This window comes from Daucus carota, chromosome 1, assembly GCF_001625215.2.
Source record: "Daucus carota subsp. sativus chromosome 1, DH1 v3.0, whole genome shotgun sequence".
In the NCBI taxonomy this organism is placed as follows: Eukaryota; Viridiplantae; Streptophyta; class Magnoliopsida; order Apiales; family Apiaceae; genus Daucus; species Daucus carota.
In genome coordinates, this window is record NC_030381.2 from 744,358 (window position 1) to 768,630 (window position 24,273).

The 24,273-nt window shown below is 41.4% G+C and overlaps 4 protein-coding genes and 3 pseudogenes across 4 annotated transcripts; 3 read left to right on the forward strand and 4 right to left on the reverse strand.

Annotated features, from left to right (window-relative positions):
- The first annotated feature begins 7 nt into the window (after positions 1-7).
- LOC135151248 (DNA polymerase-like) lies at positions 8-5,930 on the forward strand. Its single transcript, XM_064089060.1, has one exon. It carries the CDS (start codon positions 8-10, stop codon positions 4,652-4,654), a length of 4,647 nt encoding a protein of 1,548 aa, XP_063945130.1. The 3' UTR covers positions 4,655-5,930.
- Positions 5,931-7,780: 1,850 nt separating this feature from the next.
- Positions 7,781-14,359, forward strand: LOC135151253 (NADH-ubiquinone oxidoreductase chain 6-like). The gene is given in 2 exon segments (XM_064089097.1): positions 7,781-8,529; positions 8,531-14,359. Coding segments are annotated over 2 exon segments (726 nt in total). The 5' UTR covers positions 7,781-7,926; the 3' UTR covers positions 8,654-14,359.
- On the reverse strand, positions 10,363-12,078 carry LOC135151259 (ATP synthase protein MI25-like; annotated as a pseudogene).
- On the reverse strand, positions 13,993-15,543 carry LOC135151250 (cytochrome c oxidase subunit 1). The gene has a single exon (XM_064089066.1). The coding sequence runs from the start codon at positions 15,541-15,543 to the stop codon at positions 14,047-14,049; it is 1,497 nt and encodes a 498-aa protein (XP_063945136.1). The 3' UTR covers positions 13,993-14,046.
- LOC135151261 (small ribosomal subunit protein uS7m) lies at positions 13,993-17,057 on the reverse strand. Its single transcript, XM_064089114.1, has one exon. The coding sequence runs from the start codon at positions 16,370-16,372 to the stop codon at positions 15,926-15,928; it is 447 nt and encodes a 148-aa protein (XP_063945184.1). The 5' UTR covers positions 16,373-17,057; the 3' UTR covers positions 13,993-15,925.
- Positions 17,058-18,673: 1,616 nt separating this feature from the next.
- Positions 18,674-24,147, forward strand: LOC135151256 ((R)-mandelonitrile lyase-like; annotated as a pseudogene).
- Positions 24,148-24,273, reverse strand: part of LOC135152423 (small ribosomal subunit protein uS4m-like) — a 4,193-nt pseudogene continuing 4,067 nt past the window's right edge.

Below are 24,273 nucleotides of genomic sequence, written 5' to 3' on the forward strand. Positions count from 1 at the left end.
ACCAGATATGAGGCTCATGAGCGAAAGTGGGAATCTTTCAAAAAAGAGCTTTCCGATCGATATTGTTTACAGTATTAGTATGTTAGTAAAAAAGGGGGCATACAAAAGGGTTCATACAACCCGTTCATACACAAGCCGTTACTTCGATTCTGATCTATTCTATACGCGTATTCGTCATACAACATATGCTTCTCCACATCCGTTTTTGATTCAAGCTGCCCATGATATAGACCCGGGCTTCACCGTTCTGGAAATCGTCTTAATAATCATCGCTATTTTCGATCTTCTAATTCGTTATGTCTTCTCATCGGTAAAAGGATATTCCAAATTCCTTATTACCTTGACCCTAATTGATAAGGATGGTAAGGATATTACATATACTATATGTGATGCAATACCATTGACTCCACTAGATGGTAGCGCGTTCCTTCCTTATAAGGATATCTTTTCCTATATCTATAGGGCTGTTATCCAAGTTTTTGAGACTTACAAAGGTGCTATCATTAGCAAAATCGCCCTGCGTATTTTTCTAACTGGTCAAAATCTTGAAAAACATCTCTCAAAAGATGAAATCATAAAGATACTTGATACCCTTTTAGAGGATCTTTCTCATGATGATGATGGCTACAATTCAGACTGGGACGGTAGTGAGAATGGCAACCATGTTGGAAACAAGAACGAGAGCAAGAAGAGTCTTGGTCTTCTTTCGTTGGTTTTAAACGACAAAAGAGATGTCAAACCCCCTGTTGCTAAACCTATTTCGAATAAGAAACGTACTTATAATAGCAATATATCGCAAATCATTTCTTCCAATCCTAATCCTAAGGGTGTTACACCATTTATGGTGGCCGATATTGAGACAATTCTTCATAAGGATGATACGGGGATGGAAGTGCAGACTCCATACGCAGTAGGTTTACTGGTGGTTCTACCTGAAAAGGAAGTGGATAAAGCGGATATTATGACTTTCTATAGCGAGGATTTGCTTTACAAAGCAATCTATTCATCCTTCAAAGATAGGAGCGAGAAAATCCTATATGAGATGGTTAAACGGATTGATGTAGTAGCTACTACACAGTATAAGACAGCTAAGTCTATATACTTCCATAACTTATCACGATTCGATGGAATAATCTTGCTTAAGCACTTAATCTGTCATCATCCATACTACAGCATTCAACCTCTGATTCGAAACCATCGAATTTACGAGATCAAAGTCTACAAAAAGATGCAACAAGAGGTGAATGAAAAGATGGTTGATAAGAAAGGTGTTCTGTTATTCTCCTTCAAAGATTCGTTAAATCTACTTCCTGGAAAACTGGCTACCCTGGCACAGAGCCTGTGTCCGGATCTTGGGGCTAAATATGATTTCGATCATGAGCAACTCAAAACTGTGGAAGATATCTCTCTTAGGGAAGAAGAATTGCGTGAGTATTTGAAGCAGGATGTGCTTCTACTTGGAGGAGTTCTGAAAAAAGCTCAAGAGATCATCTTGAATATCTATAATGTGAACATAAATACAGTCTTGACCATATCATCCCTAGCTATGAGAATCTTTCGTATTCAATACTATGATGCTTCGTCTTTTCCAATCCACATCCCAAACGTGAATGAAGATCAATTCATCAGGAAGGGCTACTACGGAGGTCATGTTGATGTCTATAAACCAAGAGGTGAGAACTTGTACTACTATGATGTGAACTCTCTCTATCCCTATGTGATGCAAGAATACCCAATGCCTGCTGGTAAACCATACTGGAATGGAGATCTGAGGAAGAAAGATTTAGACACCCTCTATGGATTTATTGAGGCTTATGTGAAATGCCCGGATTCTATCAAAAAACCATTTCTACCCTATAGGGAAAAGGTTAATGGATCTCTCATCTTTCCAACAGGATACTTTGTCGGTGTTTACTATAGCGAGGAGTTGAAATATGCTCGCGATTTGGGCTACACCATCTACCCTCTACGTGGCTATCTCTTTAAGAAGACGGAAAGCCCTTTCAAGACCTTTGTCAACGATCTATATAATAGCAGGTTAGAGGCTAAGAAAGATGGGAATGAAGGAATGTCTTATGTTTACAAAATCCTTATGAATTCACTTTACGGCAGATTTGGTATCAATCCAAAAATGACTATTACCGAGATCTGCAATCAAGATTGTTACAATCAATTAGTAAGAAAGGATACTTTCATAAATGGGGACAAACTGTACGAAGATACATACGTAGCGAATTTAAAGAAAGATTTATCAACAGATAGTTGGGACCCGCCTAAGAATGCTGCAGTCCAACTAGCAGCGGCTATTACAGCATGTGCAAGGATCCATATGTATCCATATATAGCAAGAGAGGACTGCTACTACACAGACACAGACTCTATAGTTCTTGGTAACCCACTCTCAGATGATATGGTATCTTCTTCAGTCTTAGGGAAATTGAAGCTAGAAGATCAAATAGCGTGGGGGCTCTTTTTAGCACCTAAAACCTATTGCTATACTACAATTGATGGTAAAGATGTACTAAAACACAAGGGTGCAGCAAAACATTTTGTTGACATTGATTGGTATGAAAACCAATATGCTAATAGAAAGAACGAGAAAAGTGTACCGTATTCGACTCCCTTTGGTGTTGATTGGAATCAACTTCGGATTGTTAAGAAAACGTCACATCTTGCGATGAATGTGGATATCGGTACCAAAAGGAAAGTGGTATACAGTGAAAATAATGTTTGGTTGGAGACCACACCCTTTAAAGTGGAAAACTTAAAAGACTGCTCAAATCAGGACTTGAGATACATTATCAAGAAAATCCAACATGAGAAAGATAAAGAAGATGAGACTACTAACACTTCTTCAACTACGCCTACGGATGGCAAGAAAGAGACAGAAAGCAGCAACGTTGATGATAGCACTTCTTCGCCAACCAGCTCTTCAACAACCATTGATGATAGAACTTCGACTAATGCACCTTATAGCACTGTTGAGAACCCACGCTCTGGCAATGATAGTGATGAAGACGGCTACGCCAGTGATAGAAACGAACGCTCAGACTCACGCTCTGGCAATGATAGCAATAACCATAACAGCAACGAACGCTCAGGTGGCAACAACGTTGATGAACGCTCAGACTCACGCTCTGGCTACGGCAGTTCACATGAAAGCAATGATAATAGCAATAGCTCTGGGAGTGATGAAGACGGTGACAATAAGGATGAAATCCTACCGGATAAAGAAGATGAGACTACTAACACTTCTGAGAAGTCTTCTTCAACTACGCCTACGGATGGCAACAAAGAGACAGAAGCAAGAACTGTTCGTTCAGATGGCAATGGCAGCTACTATGATAGCACTTCTTATAGCACTGTTGACACTCAACATACGGATGACCATGATAGTGAACCAGAGAATAGCTCCCCTGGCAACGATAGCAATAACAACAATGATAATAGCTCTGGTAACGGCAAGGGATGGTCCTTAGAGAAAGAATATGATAACAATTCTGGGAGTGACAATAAGAGTTGTACCCCTCCTGAGAACCATTCTTCAAGTGATTCAGACAACAATAACAATAGGACTTCTTCGCCTACCACAACTAACAGTTCTTCAGGATGGGATGCACTTGTAAAAGAGATGAAAAGAGAAAAAGAACAAAAAGAAAGAGATACAACTTCTTCAACTAGCAGCACTTGTGAGCCTACTTCTACCTATGCGCCTACTGCAAATGATTACACTACAGCGCGAAACGTAGATGATTATTCTCAACGTGACACCATAGGAGAAAATGAATTGATTGAACACTATGTTATTAGAATGGAGAACAAAGATAGAGTGAAAGAGATCTGGGATCGCAAAGCAAGAGCAGAAGAAATGCTGAGCAAACTCAATTCAGACAATGTATACAACCCTAGAACAAGAAATTATTGGAAAGATGAAATCAGGTGTGTAAACCGGGCCTATGCTATCTTCAAGACCCAGAAGGACATCAGGGAAGGTAAGACAACAGTAGAAGATATTACACTATCCAACTGGTATGCTGGGGATTATTCTGCGGATATTCCTTATCCCTATGATCCAGACGTTAAGATACTTCTTGACAAATTCAAGGATAAAGAAAAAGCACAACACGTATGGCTATGGAAAGAGAGAACCCATATGGAGCTAAAAAGAGAAGCTGAGAAGGGAGATAATGCTGACCAACGACTTTTGATGTTGTACAAATATCGTATAGCATGTGTCAAGGTCGCTTACTCTAAATACATGGATAGTCAACAAATGGATGGAGACGAAAGACTCGAATCTTTAGCAGACTTCCTACCCTCTAATGATAGCTATGATTATGAGAGCAATGGCAGCTACTATGATAGCTATGATGTAGAGAGCAATGGCAAGAATGATGATTCTAGCTTAACTACAAGTGTAAACGATACCACTACAAGCGAAGACAGAGTAACCAACGATTACACTACAAGCTCGAGCAATGACAGCTACTACGATAGCTCTTCTTCCATTGATATAAGTGCGCAGGAGCTGGATAGAAGTTCAGATAAGACTGATGATCATACGCAAGAACAAAGAGATAATGCTCATCTTTCAGAACCCTTTAAGCGCGACAAAGAGGTCGAGCATCTTGAGAAGAATCAAGATGATCCATAGATAAGCGGCAGAAAGATCTTCTATTATAGACACCTACTTATATTATATACAATCAAATCGATCTTCTCCACGTTCTATCGTGCCATCAGGTGCAATACGAAAGACTTTCTTTACAGGACCTATTCTCGAGTACATACATCCTAAAGTATCGATAGACTTTATATACCCGTTGACTAGCTCAAGATCTACCAGCAGATCTTCTATACCGAAGAAAGCCTTTTCTTGTTCATTGTCTTTAATAAAGATAAAAACGGTATCATAATACCTCTCAAACTCAATACTAGGATACTTTCGAGCAAAGCCAGGATCAAAGCTTTCGGCCAAGTATAGATTGAATAAGACTCTGCATATTTCACCTAGAGTTGGTATACCATAAGGAGATGGTGGATGATACATATCCTGATGTAAAATATTGAGTTCCATCAACTGAGATATGAGTCTATAGACAGACTTATCATGAAGGATAGGTGACAGCGTCTCTAATAAATGAGTTTTAGGAATGAAATTCAAGGATTCATCTAATTCAATTGAGTACAACCTTTGAACCCTTATACCTAGAAGACTTTTATAAAAAGCCTCGATACTTGATCGATTCAATATTCGGTAATCATCATTTAGCGGTAAGCTACCACAAGAGAAACGATATAAGAAACGTGCTAAACCAGTGTAGACCACTACATCATCCTTATGCGGTAAAAGAACCTCTATAGAACCACGATGACGTCGACTTTTGCGAAACATGATATCAGGATAAGATGATATAAGTACTTCGGCATAATACTTTGAAAAAGCATACTCCGGGATGAGAAGATATCTTAGTGGAGATAGATGGTACTCATCCGAACATATTTGTTGTAGAATTGATTCTAATTGATCAAGAGGCATAGACCAACTTGTAGTTGTCGTTAAATCGTTATGAACAAAGAGAATATCTTCCAATAGCTGTTGGCGTGTACATAAAGACGAGTTAAAGCGCTTTAGAATACAATATCCATATCCATTAGATAGATAATGGTTTTGAGAACGTAAGACGTTAGACACACTAAGTGAATGAAGTACAATGCCCATTTTTTTCCTTCTATACATTGTTCATTACATTACTCATATCTACTACACCTGTAGTAATTATGAAGGCAATCATTAAGCCTAAACATACATTCCGAAGAACCACACCACTAGCCGGGATATTCATCTCAGAAAACGGGGGAACATTCACAAATGTTGATTTGATCCTCTCAGACATATCCTTTTGAGCTGTAAACTCAACACAATTGTAGGAGGGATCCAAAAAGTCCATATTTAAGAGAGGATCATATGAGACGATAGGTGTAAAGAGCTCCATAGGAGCTTGACCATCAATACATGGGAAAAATGTATACCACACTGTGCAACCAAACCCCGAACAGGTTAATATTAAAAAACGTCCAAAGGTACCATTAAAGAAGGTTATAACCTCCACTAAGTTTTTATAGTAATTCACATCTAAGACACTTCTCATTCCATCCTGGCGACTAAACGAACACAACTCCCGTACCGATGACATCTTCTTACTCATGGATAAATGAAGCGAATTCATCCAGTGAGTGTAACTCCTCTTCATCAAACTAGATGGAAATCGAGCATCATGCATGATAAACTCTGATTGGCCTGGATTAAAACGATATCCTAAACCCATAAAGGTTGTTCTTTGACTTTCAAATAGACAGTCTATCAAACCATGAGGAAAAGTCATAACAGGAGGATTGACTTTGAAGTGCGCTTCAGAACGAATATTCTTCATATAATTACAGACATACGACATATGGGAACCCAGAACACTCTTAGGCATTATCTGAGTTCTATTTCGATTAATCGTAATATTACGAGGAATACGACGTGAGACAACATTGGAGGATGATGAATCCTCAGATGGTTGATCATTACCCAGAGAGAGGTGTGCAACCTTATCGGGTAATCTAGCTACACCCGATGTCAGAATATTTTTCTTGAGAAAAGCTATCGTAGATCTCATATTCCGACTGGTGGTATAACGATATAGCAAAACAGAGACTGAAGGCGTAACATGTGATGTAGATACATACGAACAGATCATATTAATTGAACGTTTTCTAAGATAGAGTAATAAGATTGGTTTTTGGAAACGATCCCAGCCTATTATTGCATATATGGATATATATGTATACTATACTAGCATCCTTTTAGATAAGTAAGCTTAGGGGTGTTCTCAGTCGGCGAAGCCTCACATCCAACAGAAAGCATCTTTTAGATTCATATATATCCATATACTCTTACAGGAAGCTGACCGCTCGGCCACCACCGCTGTGACCTGGTTTACTAGACTACCCATATATGCAGTGAGAGGCTGGATAACTCAACAACCTCTGATACTTTCCGGGATTGGGCATCCATAATATGTTGAGACCTTATTAGTCTCTACTCTATGGACTTGGATCTCTTTTAAACGTGAAGTTGCTAACTCATCTCCCCGTTGCCCTACGACCACTAGTTCTAGTAGCCAGCATTCACACTCTATATTTGCTAGAACCTAGATAGGTTCCACTATAGAGATAGGCCTGTCTTATACTCTATAAGGGGTAGAAGGTGTGTATCTGTATTCGCTCTTTTCATCCAACTCGAAATATCGTAAGAGAATAACTTTTACGCCCAACAACTCACATGCCTTTCTTGGCCCAACAGGCTAGCTCTTTTCCACAAGTCTTTCTTCATAGAGGAGGAAGCGGAACTATAGAGATGAAATAAAAATATGAATATGAAGAATTTCATAGACGAACCCTGTTTTTCAGTCGGAATCGGAATCGGAATCGGAATAGTTCTTTCGCTAGCTTTCTTTGCCGGGTTTAAAGTGGGGAAGGGCTCTGAAATTCTTATTTTGGAGTTGGAATTGGACAAACTCAAACAAAAAACCGAGTCGAAACTAGAAATGATTTTTAAAGATTATACTGCTACAAATGGTAATCGTAGATTACCTGACGAACTCGATTTCAAACATATAGTCGATAATGTCTTTATTATAGACGAGTCTTTGCAAGAACAAATTATAGGACTGCACAAAATATATTTAAATCTCATTAGTCATGGCACAGACAGTAGTTACTTTATTGAGATTCTGAATACGTATGGCCCTTTTGTAGGTATGTAGTTAGGACTTGGCCTGGAAGAATCAAATGAAATACGAACAACCGCGCTGGTCGTAATAGATCAACTTTCATGCTCCAGCGTGAAAGTTCCATTTCAGGGAAGGACGACGTACTATGATACTTTCTGTTTTGTCGAGCCTTGCTTTGGTCTCTGCTTTGATGGTTGTACGTGCTAAAAATCCGGTACATTCCGTTTCGTTTTCCATCCCAGTCTTTCGCAACACTTCAGGTTTACTTCTTTTGTTAGGTCTCGACTTTTTCGCTATGATCTTCCCAGTAGTTTATATAGGAGCTATAGCCGTTTCATTCCTATTCGTTGTTATGATGTTCCATATTCAAATAGCGGAGATTCACGAAGAAGTATTGCGCTATTTACCAGTGAGTGGTATTATTGGACTGATCTTTTGGTGGGAAATGTTCTTCATTTTAGATAATGAAAGCATTCCATTACTACCAACCCAAAGAAATACGACCTCTCTGAGATATATGGTTTATGCCGGAAAGGTACGAAGTTGGACTAATTTGGAAACATTGGGCAATTTACTTTATACTTACTATTCCGTCTGGTTTTTGGTTCCTAGTCTGATTTTATTAGTAGCCATGATTGGGGCTATAGTACTGACTATGCATAGGACTACTAAGGTGAAAAGACAGGATGTATTCCGACGAAATGCTATTGATTCTAGGAGGACTATAATGAGGAGGACGACAGACCCACTCACGATCGACTAAACGGAGAAGTCGCGCCGAAGGGAGCATATTGGTTCGAATCCAATTCGTGAGAAGAGTCCAGAGTGTGCTCTCAACTCGACTTGCTGCTGCATTAGCTACACGAAAATAAATATACAAAGCATAGCTTGACTCCTTATAGAGCATAGCACTGGCCAATCTCTATACCTAAGAGTTGTTACAACCTTAGCGAAGGAAACGTTTCATGTTCCTGGGGCTACCTTTCTTAGATGAAACCAGGAAGTGCCGGAGAACAACAAAAGAATCGAATCCATGGGCGTGCCACAGCTATTATTTCAAAAGCTCGGAAATTACTTCTGGGAACAGCCAGAAGATAGAAAGACCAGTGCCTGGCCTGCTACTGCTTCGGATGGATAATACGACGTTACTACTCTCCTTCTTGCTTGCCATTTCCTTTTTAAAGCTGCTCATTCTTCAACCCCAGGATGTGATGACCTATTCTATCTTAACTTTAGCTACTCAGAAAAACCTAAACGATGGATGTTTTTCCCCCGTCTTCCCAAACCAATTTACCTATTTGAGATGTCTCCATCTCCATGTGTGGCGTGATAAGATAAGGACCACTAGGGGCCCGGTTTGTCCTTCTTCCCGCAAGAACCCTAACCCTTCATTCTATTCCATACAGCCTTGGTAGGACATCTATTTCTCAATTCCATAAACCGGTAAGCTCCATTTTTTTATAGGACCTGAAGGCTAGGCTAAACCTCTCTCAAAGGGATTCCTGAGCGGAACTCTTTTTAAAATAACTGGCGATATTCCCTTAACTGCAGATTCAATAGCACCGATTATGAACCCGGAAAGAGAAGAGCACCGTCTACTCATACTGTCACACCGGCCGGCAACGACTTTCACTTTCTAAATAGAAAGGAAGAGGTCAGTCACCAACAGGAGGAGGATATGAAAGAGAGTCCCAATTGGCCCAATGCCGGTTCGACAAGAAGAAGCAGAATATAGAGCTCGAAACCCGGTTTTCTTTCTTTTTTCTGGATGAGATCCAAATCCAATCCCGACATCAGGAGCAGCTCAAGCAACCTCTATTACTAAGAGGAATCACGGGTTCGCTCGGGTCAGTTGGAAAACCCCAGCCTTTGTCCTTCACCACAAAACAAATAATGGAATGGTAAGCCAACTAATTGACGACTATACAAGCTGTATACCGGTCGATAGACCGATGAGACCTCTGTTTGATCTTCCTGAAACTAGAAGAGAAGGAAGAAAAAAGTCAAGTGAAAGAAGCTCACATACCTGCTCTTCTTTCCCACTCCAATTCGTTCTTTCTTTGGAGTGGCCTCGTCCTCTTGGTAAGAAGACTACTACACTAGATCACCTGGTGCTCACAAAAAGAAAAGCAAAAAGACAAAGATAAGGGAGGTAGAAGCTTCTAGGTGGTGGAAAAAGCGCTAATAAACTTACATCATGTTACTTAAACGTTATGCTTAACACATGAAAATCTAACATTTCTAAAACGAAGTAGAGTTGCATTTCTTCCAAAGAAAGCTTACTAAGTTTACTTAGATAGTGCACGAAGACATGAATAGCATGCATACGCAAAAGAAAGGGCTAAGATAATTGACTGGGCTTGCGATCGAGGAACTGCTAATAAGCATGTAATGCATTCAACAAAGGATTACCTCTTTAGGTTTGGGGTCTACTAAAGCTTTTTTATTCATATGTTATTCCATCCTTCACTGACATAAATTGCCGCTTTTGAGCCCATTGGAAGTAAACCAATGGAGATATCTTTATCTGATTCAACACCTAAAATCTTTATCCTACACCTAAATATAGCTAAAAAGTAAAGCGAAAGAAGCCCACTATCCCACTCTTCTTTCTCCCCCTAGCGACAGGGGGCCTCGCCTAGACTAAAGGCTACATTGAATTCCGATCTAGATAAAAGTAAAGCCGCTGCCCAGCTCTACCTTTATGTATGCCGGAATCGACCAAACGGAACTAGTCAGAACGGGATTTCACACCTGGCGAATCTTTCACTCTACCTCCTCTTATTAAGACCATAGAATGTTCCTGCAAATTATGACCTTCGCCTGGAATGTGAGCAAATATATCATGTCGATTGCTCAACCCTCAAGCAACCCCAGGAATAGGAGGAATAAGAGAAAGAATCTGGAGAAAGTAGGGACTTAAGGGCCCTAAAGTTTCCAGGCTTTCAAATATTGCTACCAGTCTTTCAAGATTGTCTGGGTCTCCTTCGACCAATTTCTGGACTAAATCGCAAGATTTCGTGCCACGGGGGAGTTGGGTCCCTCGTTCTTCAAGGAGTGGTTGTATGAATCGCTGGTTAATCTGCTCCTTCAATGTATCTCCAATATTTTAATTCACGTGCGCCTTATAATTTTCATGGTTAAGCCCCCTTGTTACACGGGCCGCTCGAAAAAGAAAGAGTATAAATACAGGCGCAGGTACTAGAAAGCAAAATTTAGGCATTATTTCCAAAATATAGGCCAAAACTTCGTTAGACATTGCGCGTGTAGAACACTGACTAGAGGAGCAGAGCAGCAAGAGCATCCAGTGATTTTATCAATAGTAGGGACAGAACCACACTACAGGCAGAAAACAGCATAAGAAAGAGAATAAGTATACTAGAGAGCTGGAAAGAAACTTATCTAAGCACTAAAAACAAAGCTGAAATAAGGAATGGGAGAAGCCATAGTGCAGATCACCTTTCACTTTCTCTAGAGTCCAGCCCTTGGCCTTGGTTCTATCAGCTATGGAGTCTTCCTCTTGTTCTTCCCTTCTCTAGTACAGATCCAACCACAGGATCTCTGTATGTATGCGCTGATGAGCTATACCTCCCGGACGAAACACTTCTCAACCCTGTAGATGTATATATATATAAGTTTGAGTTCTGGACGTCTTGGTATTGGATCCGCTCTTCTGTTAGCATAAACATGAATTAGATTCTATTCGTCTTCTTTATTCTTAAGAGAAACCCCCCACCCGAACCATTCTTAAGACCACCAAGCCCTCTCGAATGAGTTCTACTATAGAAGCTTTCAACGTAGACCCGGGGACAAATCTTTCACTCACTGAGAAGTGAAAACCTGTGACTAGATCGTCCTGAAGACGGATGCGACGGGAAGAAGTGGCATTTGGAAGTGTTGCTGACTTAACATTTAGGTTTCGGCATAACAAAGCTTGCACTGTCTTTTCGCACTTAGGCGCACAGCGTGCCATTGGTAATGATTCTACTACGGTGCCACAAATTCGCAAGCTGATCCTAAGTAATCGTTGTTGTTCATTGGATTCCGGAGGAACTACTTCGTTAGGATTGGGGAATTGCTGCGATTCTTCCTGAATAGCCTGGATTCTCCCGTCGAGAGTCACTTTGAAAGTCTTACCTAAACTCTTCCGACTGAATATGATAAAGCCTATAAAACAACGAGCTACTATCATTTCTTCATTATAGATTGAGATCTTCTTCGAACTTGATGCACAAATAGATGGAATAGCAGCAAATAGCATCTTTCTAGCCTGCATATTCGTGGAAATCAATCTCATTTAGAAAGCCTTATCTCTATCTTTCAGCAACTGAACGGGAAGTGGTTTAGGAAAGGACTTTAGAATCGGATGCGCTCGCCCAGCGAGAAAGGCCCTGACCCTGCCAACCAAGTCAAAATCAAAAAGAAAGAAGAGAACAAAGGAGAGTGAAAGCCCTTCTAGGGATATGGAAAGAATGAAGTAATGAAAGAGGAAGTCATCGGCAACCCCTCAACCTTTGGATTTCCTCCACCAATTGCTGCAAAAGTAAAGGGTTCGCCCTTTACTTTTTTGGATATGAAAAGGCAAAGTTCTCGCTGAAATAATTAGGATTTTCTCTTTGAACTCGTCCCGGAATGGGCATTATGGCAAAGAACAAGAAGAAGACAAAAGGAGAAATTTGCCCAATAGTCACAAATGGTGCCTCCACAGGTTGACATCCGATCCAACCTAGTAGTAAGCGATCCGCCAAAAACAACAAATATATTATATGGTAAATCGGGCGAAATTTTGCACTACGTACATACATACTTTGATTTAAAAAGGGTAAAGCCAGCAGACATATAAAAACTGGTGCTATTGCGGCTACACCTCCCGCTTTGTCAGGTATACTACGAAGAATGGCATGGATCGGTAGGAAATACCATTCCGGCACAATATGAGGCGGGGTGGGCATCGGATTAGCGGGTATATAATTGTCGGGATGCCCCAAAACATTAGGAGCATAAAAAATGAAAATGGAAGAAAAGATAGCAAAAGCTACCCAACCTACCAGATCCTTTACATAATAATAAGGGTAAGAAGCAATTTTATCCGTATATGAATTTATACCTAATGGATTATTTGATCCATATTGATGCAATGCGCCCAGATGAAGAATACTGGCGCCTACTAAAAGAAAGGGGAGTAAATAATGAAGACTAAAAAAACGATTTAAGGTGGCATTGCCCACGGAGAAACCACCCCAAAGCCAAGTCACTATGGTATCTCCTACTACAGGTATGGCGCTAGCTAAGCTTGTAATTACTGTAGCTCCCCAAAAGCTCATCTGACCCCAAGGTGGTACGTATCCTATAAAAGCTGTCACAATCATTAATAGGAAGATTACAACTCCGCTACACCGAACAAATTCCCTAGGACTGCTATAACTCCCATAATATAGACTACGAAACATATGAAAGTGAACCACAATGAGAAACATACTTGCCCCATTAGCATGCATATAACGGAGAAACCAGCCCCCTTCAACATCTCTCATAATGTGTTCTACGCTGTTGAAAGCTAGATCCACATGAGGTGTGTAATGCATAGCTAAAAAAACGCCAGTCACTATCTGAATGACTAAACAAATACCAGCTAACGGACCGAACCCCGCCCAATAATTAAGATTGCTCGGGGTTGGATAATTTATCAAATGCTGATTAAGTATGGAGAATATAGGTTGTTTAAGAAGAGAGAATCGTTGGTTCCTTATAGTCATTTCATTCTCTTTTCTATCGTGTATCCTGACAACTCTTAAAGTAAAGAAAGCACACCGCTTGCCTATTCCGCCTAAGCGGCCCGGTGCACTTTTCCTTAGAATATAATGAATTGGAAGAGAGTAGGTGAGGTCTTTCCTCACAAACAAATGGAATGGGAATAAGGCTTTTTCATTCAGCGCAGTTGCAGCCTTATTATATAGATCTAGATAAAGGACAAAGCACTGGTCACGTTACAGCTACTGTGTTGACTGTAACTATAAAACGAGAATTCATTTTAATTAAGCTTCCACAATCGATTCGTGAGCACAGACGATTTGATAACAGAGAACAGTAACTCTTTCTTAAAGGGCTAAAAAAGAGATAGAACACTCTTTCCTACTCCAGGCAAGTACTACGGTACGCATACGGACTATAACTCCAGCCTACTGCTCCGTACAGAGTAAGGATTCAGGGCTTTAAAAAAATGTTATGTTAGGTTCTTAGTAGCAATCGGATACTTTTTCTTCTTTTACTTCACATAGCCTTTCGTCTCCTTGATAGCAGGAAGTTCTCCAAAAGTATGAAAAGCTGGAGGACTTTGTATCAGCCATTCCGGTGTGTTTGGATTCTGTTCAACAGCCCAAGGACTTGGAGCGCATCTTTTGTTGTTTCCACTGCTTGAAGTGATTGTTACGACCACGAAGAAACGACAAATCCCAACTACGGATATATAAGAGCCAGAACTGCTAAGGGCATTCCATCCAGCGTAAGCATCTGGATAATCTGGAATGCGACGTGGCATACCCGAAAGCCCTAAGAAATGCATGGGAAAGAAGGTCGGATTCACCCCGAAAAAAGTGATCCAAAAATGGATTTGACCTAAAGTTTCAGGATATGTCCGACCAAAGATTTTACCTACCCAATAGTGAAATCCTGCAAATAAAGCAAAAACGGCTCCCATAGAAAGTACATAATGGAAATGTGCAACCACATAATAAGTATCATGTAGAGCAATGTCTAGCCCAGAATTTGCCGGAACTATTCCAGTGAGTCCTCCTATGGTGAACAAAAAGATGGACCCTACAGCAAATAACATGGGTGTTTTGTATTGTATCGAACCCCCCCACATGGTAGCGATCCAACTAAAGATTTTGATTCCAGTGGGGACAGCTATGATCATGGTAGCTGCGGTGAAGTAGGCACGGGTATCAACGTCTAAGCCCACAGTAAACATATGATGAGCCCAAACAAGAAATCCAAGAACACCTATACTGATCATGGCATAAACCATGCCTAGATACCCGAAGACCGGTTTTCCCGAAAAAGTAGAAACGATATGACTTATGATACCGGATCCAGGCAGAATGGGAATATACACCTCTGGATGGCCGAAGAACCGAAAGAGATGCTGGTATAATATGGGGTCTCCCCCTCCAGCGGGATCAGAAAAGGTTGTATTAAAGTTTCGATCGGTTAATAACATGGTAATTGCCCCTGCCAGTACCGGAAGTGATAATAAAAGTGGGAATGCTGTCACTAGAACGGACCACACAAATAGGGGTGATCTATGCATAGTCATTCCAGGTCCACGCATGTTGGAGATAGTTGTTATAAAGTTGATAGAACCTAAAATGGATGAAACACCAGATAGATGAGGACTAGAAATTGCTGAATCAACTGCTCCTCCAGAATGGCTGGTAATACCACTTAAGGGCGGATAGACCGTCCACCCAGTGCCGCTACCCACTTCTACTAAGGCTGGGCTTAATAGGAGCAAGAGACTTGGTGGCAACAACCAGAATGAAATATTATTTAATCGTGGAAATGCCATGTCAGGCGCACCTATCAGAATCGGAACAGACCAATTACCAGATCCACCTATCATCGCCGGCATAACCATAAAAAAGATCATTAAAAAGGCGTGAGCCGTTATTAAAACATTATAAAGTTGATGATTCCCGCCAAGAATTTGATCGCCGGGTCGTGCTAATTCCATACGAATCAGTACTGAGAAGCATGTGCCCATCACTCCAGCAATGGCACCAAAGATGAAATAGAGAGTCCCTATATCTTTGTGGTTAGTGGAGAACAGCCATCGGACCGGATTTGTCGTAAAATTGAGATTCTTTTGTTTCCTTCCTTATCAGAGAAGGGTCCCTCTTAGGGAGCTGGGGCTTCCTTTTTAAAAAGAGGGGGGCTAATACACAGGGAAGAGGCTTACTAGAAAAAAAAGACTAACTAACTACATAGCTACTTACATAACATAATATAATTTCATAAAGTCACTCTCTCCAACCTTTTATATATCCGGCTTTATAAAGTAAATATGAGATTTGCGTTGGTTTTTCCAACGAAACTAAGCACTTTTTTTCTTTATCATTCGGAAGAGCTCTTTTTGTGGTCTCACTTTACCACCATCTGAAATGCGCGATACTTCGATTGGTGGAAGCCAGTCTATGAAGATTCCCCCTTTTCTTACGTGCAATTCCCCTCTTTCGGTAAGCATCCAGTATCTCATCAAATGAACATTGCTCTAAGCTTGTCCTGTAGCTTATACGTCGTTTGAAAGCTGCTTCAAGGGTCCAACGAATAGCTAAGGTTTGTTGACGATCCCTGGCTACAATCCCAGGGACATCATAAATAGTACCTGCTCTTCCTACTCTTTCCACTTCGCATATGGGCTTTATATTCTCTAGGGCGTCAACCATAAGTTTGATTACATCGCGTTCAGTTCGACCGGGGCGATGCAAAGTCTTATAAACAATAGCACGAACTCTTGTTTTTTTACCTTCTTTCATGCGAAAGTTGACCAACTTCTTGATCAATTGTTTTTGCTCACCATCCAAGTCCCCCATATAGCTTAGAATTTCCGAGCAATTGGAAGCCGCTTTCGATGACGAGGCCGAAGAATTTATATTACGCGATCGTTACTGTCCATCTTTATCAGCCAACTCCCCAGTTTCCAACAGTGACTAACCTATGGAGTGCTATTCTTGCGATAGAATGCTCAATTTTAGCCATATAATGGATATGATTCAAAGCCAGACTAGTCAGATAAGATAGAGTAGAATTCCCGTCAGAATCTTCCTTACTTAAGAAATATCCCCTGGCTGGGAGAGCTTTCTTGCTTACAGGGGTGGAACCGAGGCAGGGCTAGTTGCTTGGGATTACTTGCTAGCAAGAGGTAAAGCTCATACAAGGTATGGCAAAAGCAATAGTAGTTATCCGGAGACTGACGGTCCTTCGTAGGCTTTGACTATGATTCTCCCGCGCACCTTTCTATAGTATAATAGCATAGCAAGTATATGCTTCTAAAGCTATACAGTATAGTAGCAAGTATTGCAAAGAAACCGTTACTAGTGACTGTATGATGCAAGAGACTCTACCTGGTAATAACCCGTATTTCCTCCCTAATTGGCCCAGAGCAACTAGAAAGAGATTCTTTAACCAGAAAGAATACTGTAATAAATAAGCTCATCCTAGGCATAAGCTCTACTTTCTCTCTCTTGTGGTTTCATCTTGTCTAGCAGGTGAGGAGAGCCTCTTCTATCTATTTTTATTTATTTTAATAAGTAATTCTGCGCTGTTCTCTTATAAATGGAAACTAAACTCAGTGTCTTCATCTTTTGCTTTTACCAGGAGCACACAGCACTGGGATGATTAACTGTAAATTCTTCCACAGCCGGCTTAACAACTTTAGGGGGACTGGTATGCCGGACTTAACCTTGGGCAACAACTTTCTGAACGTCCTGAGATCAACATGCGACAATAACCAATCCTCATCATCATCCCCTTTGTCTTCACCGTCACCATCTACATCCACTACAGCATCATTGCCCCTTTCGCCTTCACCATTTTGATTTCCAACTATAAATGTCTCAGCAGTTTCCACAATCCCAGACGCAGCAATGAAGATGGACTATGAGGGGCCTGGCAGAGGTTCAGGCATTTTGTATTCTAGGAGTCTTCCGCAGGGTAAAGGACTGCTCTTTGTAGATCAGCAGCTAATTTCAGGAGAAGAAACGGAGACCCGGGTCAGGGCATATGCCTCAGATGTTAACCTCTTTCAGCGCAACTTTGCCTTGGTGATGATGAAGCTTTCAGATTATCGTGTATTGACTGCACCAATGGGGCAGGTTAGGCTGAATTGTCGCAAGGTTGTTTGATGAAGCTATCATACTTCAGCATTTGTTTGTTACACATTTTATCTGCTATTGCTACATTATGATTGATGTATAGATACTTATGTAGCTGGGCCTTTGTTCGGGGATGAAATCCTTGGAAAGGAATACGCGCACATTGTTTTGTAACCTTTTCAGAATGGCTAGGCTTTCCCCCTTAACCTATCAAATTGCTAAAGACCTTGACATCATATCATTCTGAAGCAGCTGCAATAAACCGGTCTTTCTTTGTCATGTCAGGAGAAGGCGGGCCACTAAAAGCCTGGCCACGAGGGCATCTTCTCTTCTACTTATACTATAGATCCGCACAGCTGCTTCCCGAAAGGCCCCAAAAATAAGCCCTTATAGGCACATTTGGGGCTAGACAGATACCATGTGCTTCAAGGCGTCATAAACGTTGGATCTGCGCCCAGCAGTTGGGACTGCAACAAGCAACTAAAGAAAATCAACTCGAGCAACCCTTCTCCTTTACTTTACCAAGTATGCCTTTTAAGGCTTCAAGCTGGGATTTAAGGCATCTTTTATCGATCTTCTGGGAAGACTGAAAGGGTATACTCGGGAGATAGAGTTCTTGCAACAATACATACTGAATGATAGGCTTTAAGCCGCTTTCGATAGCTACCTTTGAGGAGTTATATCAAGAAAGAACCTGCTTCAAAAGCCTGTGAAACTGCTATTGTGATTAAATCGAAGATTAGCTCTTACGCTCTGAGCTCTTAAAAGAAGAAGAAAGAGGCTATGATCAAGCCCGTTGCGGCAATCTTAAGCTAAATAGGCGAATATTGCAGCTCTGACTTCCTAGCTAGGCAAGTTAGGTATATAATAACTCGACTGTAAAAGAGAGGTACGGAGTCACTCGACCGACGGGAGAAGCATTAGAAGGACTACTTAGGATTATTATTTGATAGGTACACGACAGCCTTGTCACTTGCAAGAGGACAGGTTCATCAACAAAGTAAGTTTCAACTCATCAAACCCTCTCAATTATGTCTGTGTGTATATATAGAAATATATGTACGTGTGTGTATATTGTATATCTCATATGCGTGTTCTGCATCTACTTGCCTAAATTTATGTTTGATTCTCATTCCACCTTTGATTACAGGCCCTACTTTCTCGGCTTCACCTTCAATGCGACCGACCTACCTTCTGAAGATTACTACGATTACATTGTAGTCGGTGGCGGGACAGCCGGTTGTCCCTTGGCGGCGACATTGTAACAGAGTTTTCGCGTGTTGTTGCTTGAAAGGGGTGGAATTCCGTACGGAAACCCTAATCTGATGAGCCAAGACGGTTTTCTTGAAACCTTAACGGAATGGATCATTTTTAGTCCACTGCCCCAGCTTTCACATCCAAAGAGGGAGTTCCTAACGCCCGAGGGCGAGTTATTGGGGGAAGCAGCGCCATTAACGCTGGTTTCTATAGTCGGGCAGATCCATATTTATGCAAGAACTCTGGTCTTAATTGGGATCTCGGAGTGGTTAACCATTCCTATGAATGGGTTGAGAAGGCCATTGTGTTACAGCCGGACCTCAAGAATTGGCAATCCGCTGTCAGAGATGGCCTAATTGAAGCTGGGGTTGATCCCTACAACGGTTTCACTTTGAAATCACTATGTGGGTACCAAGATTGGAGGCACTACCTTTGATAGGATGGGTAATCGCCGCAGTGGTAGTGGGTCATCTTCATCAATATGCTAAACCCTTGAATATCCGGGTTGCTTGTTCATGCCATTGTCGAGAGGATCTTGGTAAGCATCATTATCTTCTTCTGCTTTATCTGCCTCCAAACAATCTGCTATTGGGGTTGGTCTCCCGCGACCGCAGCCACGAGAAAAGAAGAAAGAGCTAGAGGCAGCTACTATGATACAAAGACAGAAGCATCTTCTACTATATTTCTTTTCCAAGCTGTTCAAGTTATACAAAAGGCTACAACGCAGGCTCACAAAAAAAGAGGTTCGTTACGGGGACAGGATTTGAACCAGAACCAGGAACAGATAACCGCCATCGACAGCTTTTGTCATTGAAACATCAAATCCCCAATCGCTACATTCTAAAAGGTCTCAACCGTGTGTTAAATGGCTGTTTTGTTTCCAGCGCGTATAACACGCAGCAAGTCAACTTTCCTTCTACGCTAACTCCTGAAAATGTGGAGCTATAGCTCGGTAAGCCTTTCCAAGACCAACAACCTAATAGTCTCGATCCGCGATCAATGGCACTCACACTTCTTTATTCAAGTAGCATAAATAGGTCTTCCTCAAGTAGTAGCCCTATTTATTCAAGCGGCTAGTGTAGCTAATACAGCAGCTAGTGTAGCGTCGGAAGCCACTAGTGTGTTATATCGGTATAGTAGAATAGCATAGCAAATAGATGCCTTCTATAGCTAGACAGTATAGTCTCAAGTATTGCAAAGAAACCTCCGGCAAGTCTAGCTGTATAGTCTTATATGCAAGTAGTTAGTAGCCCCGCTCTCTAGCAACCCTACCAGACTTCTATTCTAAGTAAACTATCTTTATGCAAGCTAATACACGTCATAATCAATTAGCAAGTACTGCTATGAAGAAGCGTGGTTTCTTATATAAGATATTTATTATGCACCGTAGGTCTTATAGAAAGAGTATATAAGCTGTGAGGCTTCGCCGACTGAGAACAGAAGAGGCTTCGCCGACTGAGAATACCGGTTTTATTCGTTGTATTTGATCTAATAAGAGCTGTATCGATTTTCTTGTATATGAGTTGAACCATTCTACCTCGCGACATGATAGATTTGATCCGTAGGACTTCTGGCATCTAATAAGAACTTCTCTTTAAATGGAACATGTAGGAACGTTAAATACGGTTTTCTTGCTGCCATGCTCCCAATAGATTTGACTGTATATAAGAGGTAAAGAAAGAAAAGAAAGCAAGTGAGTAGACCTATATACGGGATACGAACGATAGAAGAAAGAGTGTATAGAATACAATGTTGTTAAGAGTTCTGCTGTTTTAGCAGTTATTGTAGCTATTGTTGTTTGAACTAAGCAAGTGTAGCTAACCTCGCATTCTGTAGCTGAAAGCGCTATTCAATGTTGCAGTTGCTTCTAACTATTAGCTCTTTGTCCGGTAAGTTCTCTTTTAGTTGCTTGGATACGTAGTTAAAGCAGAAAAGCGATGTATAGCTTTATAAGCATATACAGTATAGTAGCAAAGAAACCGTTGCTAGGATGCCAAGAGACTCTACGAGGCAATAAGGCGTGTTATATGCTTATAACAAGGTAGTTTACTTGCTGTTAATGTATCCGGTCTTACCCAACCAGCTTATGGCACTGTAGCAATTCAATTGACTTGAAAGAAATCCCTTAGCTTAGCGACATCCGAGGTCGAATGCTTTTCTGCTGTTCAAAGAAATGCTTACCAGGTCTGGGCTGGATCCCAATCCAATAGCCGCAATTAGTTCGGAAAGACAAATGCCGGTCTCGGGTCCTAGTAAGACTGACTTTGCAGCAGATTCCGTGGCATCGGACGCAGAGGCATAGGCACAGGTGGCATCGTGCGTAGGTAGAGGCGTAGGCACAACCCTATTCTATTAGTAGCCTTAAATGGGGCGGGGCATGAAGCTACAGGTTCTATTTGCGGTCGTGAGACAGAGGTCGGAGGCAACATGTTATATAGGCAGCCATGCATATTAATAGATCTTCTTCTTTCTTCTTCTTTTCTTTCTTGAGAAAGAAAATCCATAGGTGCTGGAGCGAAAGCAGCTCGAACGAAGAGAAGAAGCTGCAACCATCAACGGCAAAAAAAAGACGTTGCTTGCGTTAGTGTTCGTAACGAATCCCTCGGGAGGGCATAGGAAAGCGACTACACCACCATTGTTTGAGCTTATATCGATCGTTCCCCACCACAGGTTTATCCTGCGATTTCTCTTTACTGAACCTGGCCGAAAGGATTCGTAATGTATGTGTCAACGTTGACAAAGCTGTTTACGTAATAGGCTGCTGGCTAGAAACATAGGAATTTTGAATGTTGAGATGACTGGTTTATCGATACACTCGAGTAGACAACAAGCCCAACTTATTTAGCCTCTATCGCGCAAAAGGGACTCCACAGGTGTTATGTGTTACATTAAAGCATAAACTACGGATGACAGCATTCTTTAGCTGCATATCGAGGTCGGAATGGGAACGAAGAGGACTAAACCCCGTAATCTTCCTGCCTCTGGTCGAGCTAATCGGCGGTAGCGAGCAGAAGAAGAAGCGAAGCTACAGCAGTCCCATTCCTTCTTATCTACGTAAGACATAGAAGAGAGTTCAGCTAGCTTTCCGTAACGGGCTACTAACTACGACCTTGCTTCCCTATATTAGCAGCACGTCGAAGGCCTTCGTCAGGTGTCGGAATCACATTTAGATTGTGGTCTATGAACTCAATACCAGATAAAGAAGCAGCTAACAACTGAAAGAATAGAGGGAAGGTAGCATTGCTTTCACACTTCTCTCTTCGTCATTCTAAAGCAAGGAATGAAGTAGCCCGTATAGCAAGAAGGAAGGGTATAGGAAATGCAATGAACTTCATCGTAATAGATAGATCATAATTTAATGCGTCGAACTCTAATGAGAGATTGTTGCATTCATTAAATCAAAGTAAACGATACATGTTGATTGCGCGGATAAGCCTTCTTTCCGGGAGTTATGAGTGAGTAGCTACTATGGTAAAAGCCCCATATGCTATCAGTAAATGATACACGTTGATTGCGTGGATGCTAGTATCCTTGGTGTTACCTTACATCCACGTAGGATAGAGGTTAAATAAGTAGGTTGAAGAACGAAGTCTAGTGCCAATGGTACAATCTCTTAGCAGTTAACAACAGCCATCTGATTCTCATATATAAGAATTCCCGGCAGGCGGCATCAAAGCACAACGGCTTTCGGCGGAGTTTACGCCTTCCTGTACAGGTTTCTCACAGATAGATGAATAGCAAATACAAGTGAAGCAGCCGGCCTAGAAGAGATATGTTCTTCTTCTATCTCTTGCACAAAGAAAGCTAGCTCTATTGGCAATCTCTATTCTTTCTATAAGACCTACTCCCGCTGGTCGAGCATCTTTCAGAACCTACGGCAAGTAAGAAAAAAGGTGCATAAGAGAAGTTTAGTGTTCTAGAAAGAGGTGCTAGCAAGTGAGTATACCTATATACGGTATACGAACGATCTATCTCAACTAGCTATGGTAGTTAGTGAATGCGGGAGACAAGCGTTAGCCCAAAAGCGTTAGCTTGGCTCCGAATGAACGACCAGAAAAAGTCTGTATGAAAGCTCTAAGCAAGTGAGTATACCTATATACGGTATACGAACGATAGAAGACAAAGAAAAGAAAGAAGGAGCTAAGCAAGGGCGGTTATGCTTCCAATCTGCTAAGAGCATGTCTGTCCTCTTCTGAAAAGGTGATGGCTGTGGTTGGCTTTGCTCGTGCAGAAATGAAAGATGAAATGAGCCCTGCTCTCCTTTTTAGAGACTTTTCTCACTCCCATTTCGGGCTAGACCATCGAAATCTTCAACTTCAGGCTAAGCCTACATAACATATTAAATCACGGATTAAGTCGACATAACATCCTAACGTTCAGTCAGGTTTTTCCAATTGGATTTCCTTTTGCAGGTAGAAGTAGGGCATTTCACTCACCTTAGAGTGAGTGAGGTGATTACAGAAAAGTAAAAGAACTCTGTAAGAAAAAAGTCCTTTACCTGGTTGTCGCATCTTGTCACCCTGTCTGCTTATCTGTTCGTAATGCTTCCTTCTTCGATTGAATGAAGTCCTTCTGAACTGGAATCATGAATGGGACTCGAACCCATATCTACGTGCGACTTTCCTTTAGTCGAGATCATGACGGGAAAATCCCGCTGCCCAGGGTCTCGGCGCCCTCCTCCACCTTTCGGCGAGGTATTTGCCTAGCTGCCTTACCTTTAACCCACCCCCCTATTCTTATGCGCCGTCGTCTTCCCAAGACCTTATGTTCAAATATAACCGCGCCCCTCTTATCGCCCCCTTCCCTGCCACTCCCTTCTGAGTGCGGCTTCTGTTCCGCCGCTTCGGCGTAATTCATAAAAATCCGCTTGGACTTGCCGGAAAAAAGGACTATCCCTTCCCGCTTCTCTCAGGCTTTCGATGAAAGGAACGCAATAGCAGGAAATTAGAAAACGAAATATCTCAACCGGCTGCTATTATTAAAAAAATATACCGCTGAGCTAACGAGGTTAAAAAGAAAGAAGAGAAATTGGGCCATCTTTCCCGAGAGAGGCCGCCCCCTCTCAGGGCAGGGCAGCAGTCTTCTATTTTTAGTCAACTGCTCTCTCTATGACGAGCTTTCCTGTTTCCTGGGCTCTACTCGCCCGTCTACGCTCCGACCCAAGCAAGAATTGAAAAACGATGTTTCCTTTGATATTCGACGAGAAGTCTTCGACTTACCCGCATTAAGATTTCAAACTTGTCGTCAAAAAATGGAAATAGTGAATCAAGATCTAGATGGATCCCTATCTTTATCTCTATCCACGGAGATACCTATCTATATGGAGAGAGATCCATCTATGAATCGATCTAGACTATCCTCTA

What these genes read in the sequence shown, in the direction of transcription:
- LOC135151250 (XM_064089066.1), bottom strand. Translation starts at nt 15,543, where the DNA reads ATGGGCACATGCTTCTCAGTACTGATTCGTATGGAATTAGCACGACCC.
- LOC135151261 (XM_064089114.1), bottom strand. Translation starts at nt 16,372, where the DNA reads ATGGGGGACTTGGATGGTGAGCAAAAACAATTGATCAAGAAGTTGGTC.
- LOC135151248 (XM_064089060.1), top strand. Translation starts at nt 8, where the DNA reads ATGAGGCTCATGAGCGAAAGTGGGAATCTTTCAAAAAAGAGCTTTCCG.